The sequence below is a fragment of the Xiphophorus hellerii genome, chromosome 20, assembly GCF_003331165.1.
Source record: "Xiphophorus hellerii strain 12219 chromosome 20, Xiphophorus_hellerii-4.1, whole genome shotgun sequence".
Classification (NCBI taxonomy): Eukaryota; Metazoa; Chordata; class Actinopteri; order Cyprinodontiformes; family Poeciliidae; genus Xiphophorus; species Xiphophorus hellerii.
The window spans coordinates 30108249-30125637 of NC_045691.1; the positions used below are offsets into that span (position 1 = coordinate 30108249).

Sequence of the window (17389 nt, forward strand, 5' to 3'; positions counted from 1 at the left end):
CAGGCCTCAAACAGCGCAAAGAAAACAAATTCATATTCATTTAGAAACAGCAATACTGATGTTTTCACCCGGGAAGAGTTCAGAAATCAATATGTGTTGGAATAACCAGGTTTTCAATGGGGTTCTGCGCAGCGGGCTCTTCATTTTTTCATAGACCTGTAAATAAAACATGGCTACCAAACGAGTCACATATAAAAGGCGTCTGAATAATCAACACTGAGAAGAGATCTCAGCAAATGGACATAAGGTAGCAACCAAACAAAAGCGCCCTCATGATAAAAACGTGACGCAGTTTCCAGCCCTGTACACGTTTTTCAGGCCGCGCGCGCGATGTGAATGAATGAGACTCCGCCCCGCCCCGGCCACATAGAGCCGCGCGCGGATTCCTCAAGTCACCGCATCTGCCACGCGCCACAGGTAAGAGACACATTTACAAAACTTCCAGCTTAGGGTTTTTGAATAAGATATATATATATTATATATATATAATATTGTTCAGTGTTCGCATCCTTGCGTGTTGTTTTGTTTGAAAGTGTCTTAGAACCAAAAGGCTCTGATAAGTTATAGTCTGTAATCAGTAACTTCGGGGACTAGTTGCTTCTTTATTTCAGGACTACATAAAGACAAACTCTGCTTTTTAAAAGTCGTTTTTATTTCGTAGTTAATTTGCTGTTGCCTTAGTCTTAGTCATTATGTTTTAAATTTCGATATAAAATGTTGAACAAGACAGTCTGTAAAGGATTTAGGCTGCTATTAGATGTTGAAACTCGTTTGGTCGGGCACCTTTACTTGGCAATATAATAATAAAACAACTTTAGTTGTGTTGTTTTGTTATTAGTTGAACTAAAATCTACTCATAAGGAATTATACAGAAAAGATTCAGAGCTGCAAACAGCGGGATTGTTATTTTTTTTTTTAATCACGTTATCTCGATAATAAATGGTAAATTTAAAAACATATATATAGAAAATCAAGCAACACTAGTTTGTCACGCTATTTACAAGGTACACATTTCTAATCTTTTAAGGAAATAACTGAAGAACTCTGATCTGGGGGTCAAATAGCCTTTAATCTGTTCCACTGAACAGCGCTGGAGGGCGGGAGAGGCGGAGCAGAGAGGACTGAGGGAATGAATGGGAGGATTAGTTAACCAGCTATTTATCTCTCTAATCCTGTACTTTTTTGAATCTGGTGTAAGTGATGGGTACAAATGAGCTTTACTGAGTAGGAACTGACCTGTCTGCAGCTGGTTATATAAACAGATTAATAATTCTGCTGAAAACTGCCTTGAAACCAACATTTGTAAAATAAATAAATAGATAAATAAGTAAATTGGCAGTTACTTGACTTTATTTGTCAGCTTTTCTTTGACTCTTCAACTGTACAAATTGAGCTCTACACTGATTTGCAACGAATACCTTTATGGATGTCAAACAATTTATGGAACTACTTACTTGCCCAAATTTTTTATCCCAGCTCATTCAGGTGTTCCCAGGTGATAAGGGACACATTGTCCACGCAGTACGCTCTAGGTCTGACCCGGTGTCTCCTCCTGGTGGGACATGCTGGGGGAAACCTCCAGAGGTTCCCAAGAGACATCCTGATCAGAACCACAAACCACTTCAGCTCCAAAACACAAATATTATATTTAGATAATACAATAGTTTCAGTACTTCCATGATGATCATACTGTCAGAATAAAATACATTTTTATTGGTGTAGCTTATGACAGAGGACTTGTAAGAACTGCTGGTTTTGCTATGCGTCCTGCAGGAGTCTACGGCAACGTCAGAGCCAAGATGGGGCGGAAGGAGATCATCTGCAGCTGGAAGAAAAATGTCAGCAACATCAAGGATGTGTTCGATTTCAAAGGAAAAATGGGATCGTAAGTACTTCTGTACTACAGTGACTTAACACCTGGCCATTTACATTGGCTATAAACAAACAAACAAACTAAACAAATTAAACACAATCTTCATGCAAATATGCTTTTTTTCCATTTTTACATGTCCGGTCTGGCAGTTTGGCTCTCAGAATAGTTTTGTTTCGTTAGTGCCAAGGACAAGCCCAACTGATTTACTTTCACAAGTGGAGCTTTACAGCTTTCCCTGTTATGTTCCACTTGATGTTTAAATGAAAAAAAAATATATTGCAAATTGTTTTGCTGAAATGAAGACAGAGGCCAGTTTTTACTGTCACAACCAACTTACAGTCTCAAGGACAGAGAAGCGCAGAGAACAAATACACTGTAGTAATAATGTAACGATATTTATTGGGCTGAGTTACCAGCTCAACAATAACCCGCTCGTTCACTAGGAATGATCGGAAGAATCAGTAGCTAGTAGGGTGTTTTTCTTTACATTGCTTTGCAATGAACTCAGCATCTGTTCTGTAAAAGTGAAATCCATGTATCAGGAGCTTTTATACAGAGCTCTTTTTAGTTGTTAATTCTGTAAGTCATGACCCAAAACAGAGGCTCACACAGAGGGTGTGAGGTAAACTAGCTTTGAAATGTTCAAAACCACAAAAATGTCCCTCTGACATGAACGTACTTATAATGAGATTCTTCTGAAAGAGCTGGACCATCAGAGCTTTGTGTGGCTATAAGGGTTTAAGGTAATGATGCTTTGCCCCATCCCCACCTTTTATTGCACACTGATGGTCAGCTGGCTGAAATAAGGCCAGCTTTTAAGCTTGGTTGTATAAAACCCAAACGGTGATAATGAGGAAACTCTTATTAAGGTCAAGCTGTTTTTAAATGTCATTTCGTAACCTACAACTGGCATGTCTGCTCAACGGTTACCCGTAGACTCTACCACAGGTTAGCAGATATCATCTTATTATTGTTGTTATCCCTATAAAGAGCAGAATAATGCAAACATATAGTATTCTGTACAACAAGGTGATTTACATAAAAATACTACATTTGCCAGATGTTAATTCTGTAAGTCATGATCCAAATGGGCACAACAACTAGAAGAAATATATATTAGATGAGAATATAATTTCCATCCACCCATTTTCTAACACGTTTATCCCTAGTGGGGCCGCAGGGGGTGCTGGTGCCCAGGTTGCCAGTCCATCGCAGGGCAACACAGAGACAGACAAGACAGACAACCATGCACACACACACCTAAGAAAAATTTTAGACAGTCATGTTTTTAGACTGTGGGAGGAAGCTGGAGTACTGGGAGAGAACCCACGCATGCACAGGGAGAACATGCAGAGAATATAATTTATTATATAAAAATTCCATATAAAATGTTAACAATAAGAGGTGGGAAAGTCATCAGTGATGTAAGGTGTATAAAAGTAAAAAGTTTAAAGGGGCAGTATTATGTAAATTCAACTTTTTTTTATTTTTTCTTTTAGCTTCACACCATGTCATAATGTTATTCCCTCATCAAAAACATACCTGGAGTGTTGCCTTGATTCTTTCAGGCATGTTTGAGAAAACCTTATATCTCCATGGCAACCATTCAGCTGTGTAAAAGCTTCGGTCCCATCTCGGTGGACCGAATGAAGCTTCTCATCAGAGCTGCAATTTCCAAGATTCGCAGCTTGCACCTCGCTGAGCTCCCCTCCCACACGGTCTCTCCCCCTTCTGCTCCTTCAGACTAGCCAGCAGCAATTAGCAAACACCTGGTGAAACTGCACATCTGCTGAGCTCATTATAGGAGCTACTTCTCAGTTCAACATTGGTAAAACATTGTTAAATGGTTAATAGAGGAACCATGTTCTGATGACTTCCATTCAATAACCTATTTAGACAGTTTATCAACAAAAAAGAGTTGATTTGGGGGGGTTTAGTTTAACTTTAACATAGTTACTTGTTTATGCTATAAGCAAACAAACTAAACTGAACTAAGCTAAATGTGTTTTATTATTGTCATCATGTAGTTATATTAATCAAAAACATATTGTAGCTTTTGTTGTTACGATTAAGTGGCCCTTTTGTATTTAAGGCACTCATTTGAGCACTGAGACAATCAGGCCAGCCAATCAAACCCACTGTAACAAAAAAAAAAACTGCCTTCTCTTGTAATTTGCATCACGTGCTTCATTAGCCCAGATTGAGACTGCATGGTAGCTTTGTTAGCCAGGACAGTCACCTGGAACACACAGTTGACAGGTGTGTGGATGAACTCACTCCTGTTGTTGAAAGCTGCTTTATTGCACATTTCTCACCCGGCTCTGAATGTGTCCTGTGTGTGTGTGTGTGTGTGTGTTGTGCGTGTCTGAGAGCTTACGTCAGAGGAACTGAGCTGGAACATCCTAGCACAACTTCATTAGAGGATTAGGAGTCTGAGTGTATGAGTCCGTGCTGAATGAGTGTGAAGCGAGGTAGTCGGAGCAGAACCAGGCGATGTTTTATATCGACAGAATGTAACGACAGAATGCAGCGTTCAGTGATGTTATTTCAGAAAAAAAAAAGATTTCCAAGCCAAACTGGCTCCTTGTGAAAAAGTAAATAATCTGTACACTTCAGAGGTATACATTCATACATGTAAAAAAATCAATTTGTCTCATCAGTCCACAAATATAGTCCCTAAATGTCAAACATATCTTTGTACTGAAAAAGAGAAAACAATGAAAAAAAATCTGTAAAATGTTTATTTTTACGGCACTTTAGTCTATTTCAGAGTCTAAATCAGAATACATTGCAAACACAAAAAGAGGTAATGAGTTAGTAAGAACAATACTGTGTATAGTTTAGTGTTAGTGTCACCAAAGAAGTTAGCAAAATTTCTTTTTTTTTTACCCCTCCAGGGGGTCTTTTGTGGGCTCTAGTGTCCCTTATATGATAGTAGGCTGACAGGAAACGGGGAAGACATGCGGCAAATGTCGTCAGGTCCGGGAGTCGAACCCGCGATGGCCGCGTCGAGGACTGAAGGCCTCCAAATGTGGGTCGCTCTAACCACTACACCACCACGGCACGCCCGTTAGCAAAATATTTTGATTGTAAGGCTAATGTTTGGGTAGGTTTGTTCTGGTGCGTGTGCATTGAATGGGCTTGGCTAATGATTCCTGATCATCAGGCGGTAACCCGACTTTGTTTTAACTAAAAGAAACTTAACATCATTGATAATTTCATTAATAATAAATTATGAATCATAATTATTAAGAGTCGAATTAGCTAAACATTGTTGCGATCCCTGCTGCACAACAACACCCTTTAACAATAAAGCTAGTCTTGATTTGGGACAAGTGCAATAGTGCATCTGCATGCTTATATTGTGGAAATGGCCATGAGTGTATTCTGAATACTGTAGATGATAAATGGATGTTGGACTGCGATCAAATGGAGCTAATGAAGGAATTGCATCATTTCTTGGTTGTTTGTTTGCACTTTGGTAATCAGTGCGAACACAGCCTGATGATCTGAGTGGACAAGCATTTACCTTTTGGTCCAATTCAGCTCGAATATAGCACTTACAGTAAAAAGCCCATGAAGGAGAAGTCTTCTCACATTGGAGACGGTGGCACAAGGGCCGATGGAAGGGATTTTTGTCTCTGTAGAGCTGAAATATTATCAACAAATGAGGTTGATGTTGTGTTTAATAATTGTGTGTCCCATGTAGAGATCTTGGAAAATGGTAAGAAATAGGGTGTTAGGGAATTAGAGGTGTGGTGGAGGCATTGACCTGCTGTTAAATAGTGGCCAGCACTTTAAAAAACTCTACTTCCAACCATCTAAACTGACGATAAAGCTAAGACAAACCAAACAACTACAAAAAAAAGTGTTGTGTATGTAATTTAAGTAAATGCTATTGTTAGAAACGGATACTGTTTTCACGTGGCCTCTCTGTCCATGCAGGGGGTCGTTCTCTGAGGTTTACATGGTGAGAGAAAAGAAAACGGGTCAGCTTTACGCCCTGAAGTGTCTGAAGAAGAAGCACCTCACTCACAGCAATCTGGAAAACGAGATCAACGTACTGAAGAGGTAAAATTCACACATTATCAGAGTAATTCATGGAGAGGATTTGAATCAGATTTTAGTAAACAGAAAGACTGAAAAAGCTGACTGTTCCTTTTCTTCACTGTTTTTTTTTAACTCATCTTTTTGAGTAAGCTCTTGCAAATAAAGTTCAACAGCTAAAATGCATCTTTGTCTTTGTCTCTCTTCCAGGATAAAACATGATAATGTCGTAGGATTGGAGGATTTTTATGAAAGCCAAACACATTACTACCTTGTCATGCAACTGTAAGTGGATTCATTCCTTTTATCACATCACTATATTGAACAATAGCAAAAAAGAGAAAAAAAACATCACATATTAAACATCTTTTTTGTTTTTTTTTTGTTTTATAGCAAAATTTTCAGTGTGCTATTACTAATAAAGGCATTACCTAAAAGCTAATGTTGATTATAATTAGCTATAGCTTCTGATAAAAATAAATTTTAAATGTAATAAAAAAAAAAATCAGCTAATGACAAATGCCTTGGAACAAAGGATGCAGAAAAATCAATGCTCGTACATTAAAGACATCACAGCAGATTTCTAGAAAGGTCAAAAATCTGACCTTCCTTTTTTTCTGTCTGTGTGCATGAACAGGGTGTCCGGCGGTGAACTGTTTGATCGCATTTTAGACAAAGGGGTTTACACCGAGAAGGACGCCAGCAAAGTGATCAAACAGGTGCTGGAGGCTGTCAGCTATCTTCATAAAAACAGCATAGTGCACAGAGATCTGAAGGTAAACACACACACACAGACACACCCACCCCCACCCCCGTGCAACCCTCCCCCCCCCCCCCCACACACACACACACACAGCCTGTGCAGATACAACCTTTCACAAGTTGAAAACTGGAATTCGTGTGTCTGGTCATTTCTTCACACTTTTCACTATAAAGATCATGTTCAGTGACTCACTGAAAAGTCACATCCACATTTTTATTTTTTTAGCAAAAAAAGAAAATAATAATAATAATAATAATAATGAAAAACTGTTTAAATTAGTATTGCAAATGCTCACTATTTATGGTAGATAAAACTAAAGCAAATAAAGTAGGCCGGCTGTGATTACCAGATACATGGGTAACTAAATGTTTGGTGTAAATATGTGTCACAAGGATTTGAATAAATAAAGTGCCACTGAAATTTTAATGTTGTATATTTGTACTTACTCTTTCAGTGTTAAAATATATTCAGAATACATTTTTAACCTAAAGGAAATTTCATTGTTATTCTTTTTGACATGGTTAAAATTTCATTTCTTATTTTTACTTCAAGCTAAAAAAAAAACACATCACTATTTCAAAGTGATCACATTTTCAATAGTTGGTTTTTCGGTTTAATTTTTCAGTGTTAAAAGATTGTGCACATAAAAAATTCAAGTTTTTAAAATTCAAACGCAAAACGTTCAACCTGATCATCCTAGAGACACATATTTACTTCCATAGTTAGGCCGCTATACTTTCGACCACCATAAAATCTGGTTCCTGTGGTTCCAGGTATTTATGAAGTTAGTAAAGTTCTCATCTTTTTTGTTTCTTCGTCTGTTTGCACAGCCTGAGAACCTGCTGTACTACAACATGGACGAGAATGCTAAGATCATGGTCAGTGACTTTGGTCTGTCTAAGACACTTGAGCATGGAGTCATGTCTACAGCCTGTGGCACCCCAGGTTATGTTGGTAAGTGAATCTTAAGGTTTGCCTACTTTACAAACCTTGTGTGAATACTGCCTTCATGTAATGTATTTGTTGATTTTCAGCAATGCAACTCCAGATGAAATTAGAATCTGCTCATTTGTAAAGTACACCACCAATGAAGGCAACTTGTTTACACACAAATTACTATCTTGGAATATAATTTTTATCTGTCAATGTTTAGAAGTTTATTTCAGAGGTAAAAATGGTTCAAAACTCCAGTAAAGTAAAAATAAATTACATGAACAGAATAGAACATTAAATGAAGTCACAAACTTTTGTCCTCTTGACATAAAAAGAAGTACTAACTGTTATAGTAAATGCTAGAATATTCAAGAAATAGAAAAGACCAAACAGGTCAGAAGTTAAACAGAATCTTTTTTGTCACTAAAATCACAGGGTAGTGAGATGCAAACTTTAAAAGACCCATTGATTTCCAGTATTAAGGGTTAAAGCTGAGTTTGCACATTTTTTTTCTAGCAAAAATCAATACAAAATCCAACTATGTGTCATCACTTATTTAGTTGTAGTCACATAGCACCTTTATAGTACATTTCATAACATAAGCTGTGTTTTTCCTGTTAAACTTTTAGTGGCAAAATTCCAAATAACAGCAAGTTAACAAAAATCCTTAGCAGTAAACACTGACACAAACCAACTACTTTATATAACTTAACACTGCTGTCATACAGCAAATTTCACAAAATTCTAATTTATGTCTCTGAGATTTGAGGCTTCGGTCTGAAAAAAAAAAATTACTTTATTTCATGCCAACAGTATTCTTTGTGTAACACGATAGCTTGACATTCTTGATGGGAAGTGCTTTTTAACTTGAATGTTGTCCACTGTTTTTCATTTAAGCTCCTGAAGTTTTGGCTCAGAAGCCCTACAGCAAAGCAGTGGACTGCTGGTCCATCGGAGTTATCACATACATCCTGTAAGTATGTTTCACCTCGGTGAACTATAAATTGGACCTTTAAGCTTCTGTGCAAAGTTTTACATTTTTATGTTTAATTCTGCAATATTTTGCCTAAAACCGTCTCAGTGCTGCCATTCCGCCCAAAGAGGGCAGCATTGAGCATTGATCTCTTTTGATCAATGCTCTGCAGCAAGTGTTGACCGATAACGTTTCAAATGAAAGGCAGGTTTTTAAATTACCTCTACCCATAAAAGTAAATTGTAAATTGCCAAACCAAATCAAGCGAGCTAAATCCCGAACGTCAACTACAAGAGTGTACTTTCTATCGTCCTGACCACACCCCTCTGGTCATCCTCACACTTGACTGTACCTGCCCTTCAGTGTCTCTTGGGCCCGTCCATCAAAATGGGAAACAATCGGATCAAGAATGTCTATGCAAATATTTTGAAGTGATCAAGAAGAACGGTCAGGTTACTCATTGCTGAGACCTTTATTGATAATTTTAGTTCAGTTTTATTCTATGGTTTTTCATCAATTGTCGAAAAATATGTTTTTGTGTAATCCTTTCTGCTTCTTCTTTTTGCATTTTGAGATCAACTGACAATCAGTTTTTCAATCAGGCGGTATACAAAGTTTAAAATTCAGCAGTATATACATGGAGGAGTCCAGTTGTTGCAGAAGGCCGTTGGAGAACAGTGGTGAACAAAAAACATAATGAAAACCGAGGATTACAGGTCTGGGAGGAAAGCTTAAAGCAGGGTTAGGTTATAACCCACCCGTTATCTTACACACTTATCCCTAGTGGGGTTGCGACTGGTGCTGGTGCCTATCTCCAGCGGTCAACAACACCCAGGACAGGTTGCCATTCCATCGCAGGGCATGGACTGGCAATGTTTTTGGACTGTGAGAGGAAGTCGGAGTACCCAGAGAAAACCCACTCATGCTAACTGCATGCAGAAAGACCCTGGGCCGGGATTCAAACCCAGGCAAAAGTGCTACCAACTGTGGTACTGTCCAGCCTGGAACAACAGTCCATGATTTGAAAATTTGAATTAGCTCTGTTCAATCCATCAAATGGAAATGGAAAGAAGGAGGAGAGCATTGACACAGGAGCAGCCAAAAGGCCCTCAGTGAGTCAGAAGGAGGTTCAGGTTTTCATAGCTCAGCTGGGGGAAACTGTCAACAGGACAACTGTTAGGTCTGCACTTTACAAATCTTACAAATCACAGAACTTTCATCCAATTAATTTCACTTTCATACAACTTTTTTTGTTCAGATCCATTGGTCACATTACCTGTTGGGATGGTAAATTACATGAGACACAGAAAACTGCAAAGGCACAAATGACGTAGCTAATTTTGCTCTATATTCTGCAGACTCTGTGGCTACCCTCCGTTCTTTGAAGAAAACGAGACTCGTCTGTTTTCAAAGATCATGAGGGCCGAGTATGCCTTCCATTCACCTTTCTGGGATGACATCTCTGAGTCAGGTAAGAAAAGAAGTCTTTCAGATCGCAACATGTCTATATTACCAGTGTAAACACCAATACTAAAGTAAGCTGGCTGACAGACGCCTCACCTTCGGAACGCTGACCCAACAAGCCTTGCAATGACTTTTCAGATTACTTTAAGAATAAAATTCTTTCTGTCCTTTCTTTGGTGATCAGAAAATCACTTTGGGTTGCCTTGTGTGGCAGCTGTTCTATATAAATAAACTTGCTTCTCTTTGGGCAGGATTTGTTCACATAATCCTTAGGATTAGGATATTTAATCAAACATACCGTGACATCAGCCTCTGGAGACATTTATAGTGGTTTGACCTGCTGGATTAAGCCAGATATAGTTGCTGCACACACTGAATGCCAGCTAGCACCTACCTTCCTTACACTTGATAGCACTGTAGACAGATAAATGGTTATGTAGAAGATAATGGTGATATTTTGTCTGTGTTTTGTTTTAGGTCACCTTGTGATTATTATTCAGGTAGTTTGTTGACAGATGAGGTATTGTTTGTATCAGTGATTAAAATCAGAGAAGGAGAGCTCTCAGGTCCTTTGCTGGCTCCAGAAACCTCTGCTACTCTGGGACAGATGCTTTGTTGACGTACAATTCGACCGTATAATAATTCTCCTTTCATAATGTTGTAACCTTGGATAAACATCACAACCTCTGGATTAATCGCTCACAATGTTCCATCAGGATTACCACAGCAACACCAGCAGCTACAACCCCTTTCAAAGATTTTCTTTCTTCCCAACAATTCTTCCTTTCAGACATTCTACACTAACCAGAAGCAGCAACATGTCATAAATAAGCATAATAATTCATCCTGTCAAAAGGTTTGAAATGTAGAAATAAAAGACCTGAAATAATGATTAAGTTCAAAAACACACAAGAGTAGCGACTTAATCATCCACCTGATAAACAGTTACAGCCCCGGTCGTAAAACCAAGCTGCAGCCGCAGTGCAGAAGCCCCAGTGGACTGCAGTGAGGGGCCCACAAGTTCCACCAGAGCAGATCCCAGAGATCGGAGACTCAAGGGCCTCAAGGACATGCCACCTTCCACTAGAGGCTCAAAAAACCCGGGGGCCTCGCCTTCATCAAGCAGCCACCAGGAGGGAGCCAACATAACCGAGCAGCCAACCCCGGACACTGAGAACCACCAACTTGCCGCTGGGTAGAGGCGCCCACCAGCATGGGTCCCTGCCACGGGCCTGCTCCTCCTCCCGGTCTCCAACCTCACAGGTGGAACATAAAACGGGGGAGTGGAAAGACCCCAAGCCTCCCTCTGATGTTTCTAGCACGATGTTTCTAGAATCTACCGTGTATTATAAGCCAGAGATACTTTTCTCAGACTAAATGTGTCGAGCAAATCATAGCACACTCTCTGCCACTATTATGCTAAATGTACTCAGGCCATGCCTTTCACATGCCTTTGTGTTGCTTGCTGAATTCAGTGTCTTGGCCAAAATCTACAACATGGATTTAAACATTCAGCTTATGCTACGTGCTTGGCTAACTGATCAGAATATAGGGACACAATAAATATTTCTGTGCATTTTGTTTTCTTGTTGTAATTACCATCATATCACAGGATCAGTTTGCACAACACTTGCAATTACAATGGAGCATTTGGAATGTTAGTCTGCTTCATGGACATTTCAGTGACTCTTAGCCATCTAAATTAGTGACTCTAAAAAACACTTAAATAACACCAGTGCCATGTTTAGGACTGCAGATGTTTAAACAGGTTCAGATTTAGCGCCCTCAAGCGTAAGGTTTCTGCCTCATGTGTCAACAGCCAAAGACTTCATTCGGAACATGATGGAAAAAAAACCCACCAAACGCTTCACTACTGAACAGGCACTTCGGCATCCGTGGTGAGTTCTCCCTCTTAACCACAAACAGGTTCTTTAATCTGTTTTTCAGCGAGTTCCTGCTAACATGCACTACTGATGTGATTCCAGGATTGCCGAAAACACGGCCAAAGACCTGGACATTTATCAGTCTGTCTGTGAACAGATGGGGAGAAACTTTGTCAAAACCAAATGGAAGGTTAGTGACCCTGCTGCATGCTGCTTTAATACCATAATTAGATTTAAGATAATTGATAGGTAATAATGACACTTTATTGATCCCTGAAGAGGGGGGACAGGGACATCACAGAACAGCAATAAAAAAAATATAGTAATAAACATAAACAATAAATACTAATGAGCAGTTATAATCTTGAAGATACACTTACTTAGTCCACAAAAAAGGACTGATAAAAATAAATGTTTGCTACTTCCCCCAGAAATTTCTATTTGCAGCTTTAAAATAGTTTATTTTAACTTTAATACATAAAAATAAAGAGGTGAGATAGGAAAATCTTCATTTTTGATTTGACTGCATAAAAGTTCTGCCTACAAATAATTGCCCAATAATTAGGCACACAATTAAGCATTCCTTTTTTACTTCACGAAATATTCAGGTCTGAGGTTGAAGGGGCAGTGTTATGTGAAACTGACCCTTTTGAGTTTTACCTCATGGTATAATGTTGTTCTGTCATCAAAAACATACCTGGAGTGGAGTTTGAGAAATCCTATAATCTCCCATGGCAACCCTGGAGGTGCAGGACCTTCTCAGCGTGGCAGTATCCAAGCTCCAGAGCTTCCCCTCACAGAGCAGCCGTCCCCTGTCATTAACAAACACCTGGTGGTACTGCACACCGGCTGAGCTCATTATGAGCTGCTTCTCAGTGCAACGCTGGTAAAAACATTAGCATTTCAGAAACAGCAAAAGTTCTTAAAGAGACGGAGGCGTTATTTACAAAGTGAAATTTCTTTTGAGTCACATTTGTAGTTATATGATTGTGCTATTGTGCTATAAAATGGCACTATGTGCCTGGAAAATACATAATACTGCCCCTTTAATGCATAATAAGATGAATCCACAAACATGCAATCTGCCTCATAATTGTGCAAACAATGTATTGTGTTGTAACTAGACTGAATTTGACTCTCTGTGATTGTATTCAAGTATTACTCTATTAGAATATATTAAAATGAATTGGATTCAACTGAACAAAATTGGAACTGAACTAGATTTTGGTGTAACTGGACCTGTTTGTCTTATGAAGTATCTTAAGGATAATAATACTGTGAACTTGTGCTGTAAAAATAGAATAAACTACATTCAACTGATTTAATTTGCCGGATGAAAAGGGTTCATAAGGAGTTATATTCTAATATCAAACAATTAGTAATTGTTCTTTTCTCCACTTTCATGAAGTCCTTTCTCTCTGTGCGTTGTCCAATAGCAAGCCTTCAATGCAGCTTCAGTAATCCACCACATGATGAAACTGCAGCTGTCCCACAGCGAGCCCCTCGCCTCGCCCCTCTCTCTGCCCAACATCGTAGTGGAGTCTTCCTCTGAGGCCGACTCTGAGCTGCCGAGTCCCTGCTGCGGTAAGGGGGACCCCCTTGATCCTAACGGGAACCCGATTGTGACGGCGAGTCACTCACGGAGCGCTATCGCAGAGTCGGGCAGGGAGATGTGTCCGCTCCTCAGATCCAGTCACAGCGAACCTGGCGGCACGCCTACCGTCATGGCAGATCCAAGAGACGCCGCCCACAGCTTCCATTCAGAAGGGGACACTCATTTCAGGCCGTCTCCCAGGTGAGAGCTGCTCCCCCTTCCCTGTGATGTTTTTCGAAAAACAAAAAACACACACAAAAAAAGCAGTTTTTTTAGGCATACCATGTGAAATACTGTGAAAAGGAGTATGGAACATGTTCTCAGTTTAAATATTTCTCATGGAGTTATTGAGACAAGATTTACACCGGATGTCGGCAGCAGCCCACACAAACGAGTTAGACTCCAAATGAAGTTAAGGGTGAAAACTGGAAAGACACATGAGAGTTTATGGTAACTTGAACAAACTTTCAAGTCGCATTAAATACTTTTTCACACCGCTCTTCAGTTCTTTCTACAGATTTTCTGCTTTATTTTTTTTAAATCAATGAAAGCTTAGTTGGATAGAGTATAGAACCATTCTTCCTCCTAACATCACCTGCCCATCACCTCCAAATAATCTACTGTTGGCCTCGTCTGACCAGACTATATTGTCCTAGTATTTCACTGGCTTGTCCAAATTCTCAGCAGGAAACTTTAATCAAGCTTCAACATTCTGTACTTCAGCAGTGGAGTCTTGTGCAGTGAGTCTTCCTTTGTGGATGAGCAGATTGCCTATTGTATTGATAGGGGAAAATGCTTGATATCTTTATCTCCTTTTCTTTATATTACGTTATTGTTTTGACTCATCTGTCAGAAGTTTTACAAAGGCCACCCGACCATGGCTAACTCATAGTGAAATGTCCACCTGTGGATTATGGCTGAGTAGAACATTAGAGAGTTTAGAAACGCAGTTGTAGTTGTTGCCATTAGCAACATTAAGACTTTTTGTGAGGATTTCCTTTGTTTTACAAGCTGTCACAATAATTTGGTATCAAGGATTCTTTTTTTAGACTATCAGTTTGTATTATAAAAGCTGATAGTGATTTTCACATAAAAGCTGGGAAGCTTTTCTGAATAGTGACAGATTTCAGTCGGTTTCTTGGCCTCTCATTACTTTTTCCACACCCTTTTCTTCATGTGTTCAGCATCCCGACCCTCAAAGGTCGGGAAATAAGACCCGAAGACCCTGAATTTTCTTCTTTGTTTTACCCTTTAACTTTTTTAACAAAAAAGTTAGTCCAACTTTCTAGGACTAACTAACTTCGTAACCTCGTGAATGTATCAAACCAATGCTTGTGAATGTGTGAATTACTTGAGCTGATGTGAATTTGATAAATGCCCTCATTAGACAGAAAAACAGCGCTGCCATACCTTTCTTCAGATCGAACACCACATTCCCAGGACTGAGCTCTCAGAATGCCCTTGTTTTGAGCTGTGCAGTAAATTGTTTTGGGAGGGAATCTTTCTTTAAATGAATTCTTGTTGTATGTTGCGGTCCAGCTTGGATGTTGTGGGTCAGAGGAAGGACCAGCCGCTTCAGTCTGGAGTCTGTAGAATCATGTGATGAACAGAGTCCCCTCTGAAGGTAAAATATCATCCCTCCTGTTGTAGCATTCAGATTATTATTCTTACTTTTTTTTCCCCCTTTTCTGATTCTTGATTTGTTTTTTTGCAGTTGACCCGAGTCCTTGACCCTCCTTGACACGCCTGCTGCTGAACTCCATCGCTCTGTTTGCTGCAGATAACAAGCCCATTGGAGTTTGTTCTACGACTTCAGATTCAGAGACAGTATACACACATTAAATGTTTAAAACTTAATAACGTCAATCATATGTTCAAAGATAGACACAGGTTGAAAATTATTATTCATTGATGATGAAGCCCAGTATGTAACAAAACTCTGTGCTTGTCTTATATAGACATAGATAATTTAAATAATGTCCTATATTTATTTACCACTGATATTTGAATTCGGTTGGAATTGGAATGGCATTATAATGTATTAACTTCAAAGTCCTGTCGTTTGTGATCCATTTGTGTCTATTGTGTCTTTGCGTACTTGCTCTGCTTGTCTTCTGTATTTCTGGCGTTGCCAGGAATCCAATGAAGGCCACTGAAGAGTTCAAACTTGATTTTGTCCTCTACTCTGAGCCGGTCATTTGCTTTTCACACATGATCCCACTATATTAAGTGATCTCATTTGTCACACATTTCACCACTGCATATGTCAGTGTATAAAAATACAGCTATAAGTGACAGTTTGAATGAGCTTATGGTAAATCACCAAAGCTTAGGTGTCTGGACATGTACGTTTTGGATATCGACAGTCTGTTGGGCCTGCTCTGTGTTGCTGCTCGTGCTGAATCACGCTGACGCGGATGTTAGTAAAACTTTGCCACAGCATCACTGAATCCCATCAGAAGGCTGATTGCTGTGCTTTTCTCTCACAAGTCTGTAAGCTGCTCTCATAACTAAAGTGATAAAGTGCCACAAGCTGGTGTAAAGATGCTGTCAACGCTAGAGATGCACCGATAACAGAATCTGTGGTCGATTTCAGTCTTCTTTTTTTCTAAAGCTTTAATCTGCCAATAAAGACTTTAACACATAAGGATCTTTTAGAAGCCATTATTAAGTGTTAATATTTTTAGTCCAGCCTTTGCGCCACAAATATTAATTTACCTTTAGAAACCTGACTACAGTATCTCACATCAGACATATGCTGCCTTTTGGCATAGACTCCCTTGAAATTCTTTAATATCAATGGTTTTTTTAATCCTGGTAAAGTAAAAGTTAAATAAAAGAAAAAAATAAAATAAAAGTATATTTGACCTGGTAAGTGCTTTAAACATAAACCTCTGTGTTTCTCCTGGAGAATCCGGATCATAAGTTGTACCAAATGGTGGCCAACATTTCCAAATCCAGAATGTTCTCATCCTAGGCTAAAGGCTCAAAAGGCTTCAACAGAGCAAGGCGGCTGCTACATGGTCAGCCTTTCTAGTACTTCAACTAGCATCTTTGCAAATTTGAAAATAAGTTCTCACGGGAGGGTGTGATTTGATTCTCTTTTCGCACCAGAAAAGAAAACTGAGCAGCAGTATGATATGCAAAGCCAGGCATTTTCGAAACGTCTCATTGACACTGAAAATGGCTGACTTTGAATTTTCGCCTTTGTAAGAACGTCTGCATCACAAAGTGTTGGTGGCGCTTTCTGAATAGAAGCAGATCTGATCTTATTGTTGCTGAACGGCTTTTCAAGGTTCAGAGATTTGTAACAAATGGTCCATTCCAACCAGCCGCCCATTTCTCGGTGCATCTCTAGTCGACACTAGTGATGCCATGTAAGACTGTATTTCCTTATAGAGTACAGTGCGTTTTTGTATTGTTTTCACAATAAATATATGGTAACTGTTGTTCTTGTTTCTCTTTGAATCAGGGTTATAATGGTTTGGGGTTTTAGTTTAGTTTTATTTCGTCTACTTCAGGTAGTTTTAATTCATTTTGAGAGTGTGTTTACTAGTTTTTTATTAGTTCTTATTTAAAAATTGCATAGTTTTAGTTTAGTTTTTATTAGTTTTAGTAGTACTTTTAGTTTTTTATACTTTGGCTAATTTTTAGGCACAGAATTCAAAAAGGTCAAAGTATTGTATTGTGATTATGTATGCAACAATTGCGTAATGAATACTCAACAATACCATTAAAATAAGACGACTTTGAAAGGCTAAAACATAGATTCATAAACACAAAACCAAAGACATTATATCTATACTTTCAGTATGTTTCAGCTTTATAAACTCACAACATAGTTCCAGTCAGTTATAGT

The 17389-nt window shown here is 38.9% G+C and overlaps 1 protein-coding gene across 1 annotated transcript; it reads left to right on the forward strand.

Annotated features, from left to right (window-relative positions):
- The first annotated feature begins 104 nt into the window (after positions 1-104).
- Positions 105-16982, forward strand: LOC116710813 (calcium/calmodulin-dependent protein kinase type 1D). Its single transcript, XM_032550060.1, has 13 exons — positions 105-417; positions 1774-1885; positions 5819-5944; positions 6131-6205; positions 6558-6696; positions 7514-7637; positions 8514-8589; positions 9948-10060; positions 11873-11951; positions 12039-12126; positions 13373-13731; positions 15070-15154; positions 15245-16982. The coding sequence occupies exons 2-12, from the start codon at positions 1800-1802 to the stop codon at positions 15131-15133; spliced, it is 1329 nt and encodes a 442-aa protein (XP_032405951.1). The 5' UTR covers positions 105-417; positions 1774-1799; the 3' UTR covers positions 15134-15154; positions 15245-16982.
- Positions 16983-17389: the final 407 nt, after the last annotated feature.

Bases quoted from the DNA above. Each gene is read 5' to 3' on its own strand.
- LOC116710813 (XM_032550060.1), top strand. From the start codon at position 1,800: ATGGGGCGGAAGGAGATCATCTGCAGCTGGAAGAAAAATGTCAGCAAC. The intron at 5,945-6,130 runs GTAAAATTCACA...TCTCTCTTCCAG, and splicing joins GAGATCAACGTACTGAAGAG to GATAAAACATGATAATGTCG. The intron at 11,952-12,038 runs GTGAGTTCTCCC...ATGTGATTCCAG, and splicing joins CAGGCACTTCGGCATCCGTG to GATTGCCGAAAACACGGCCA.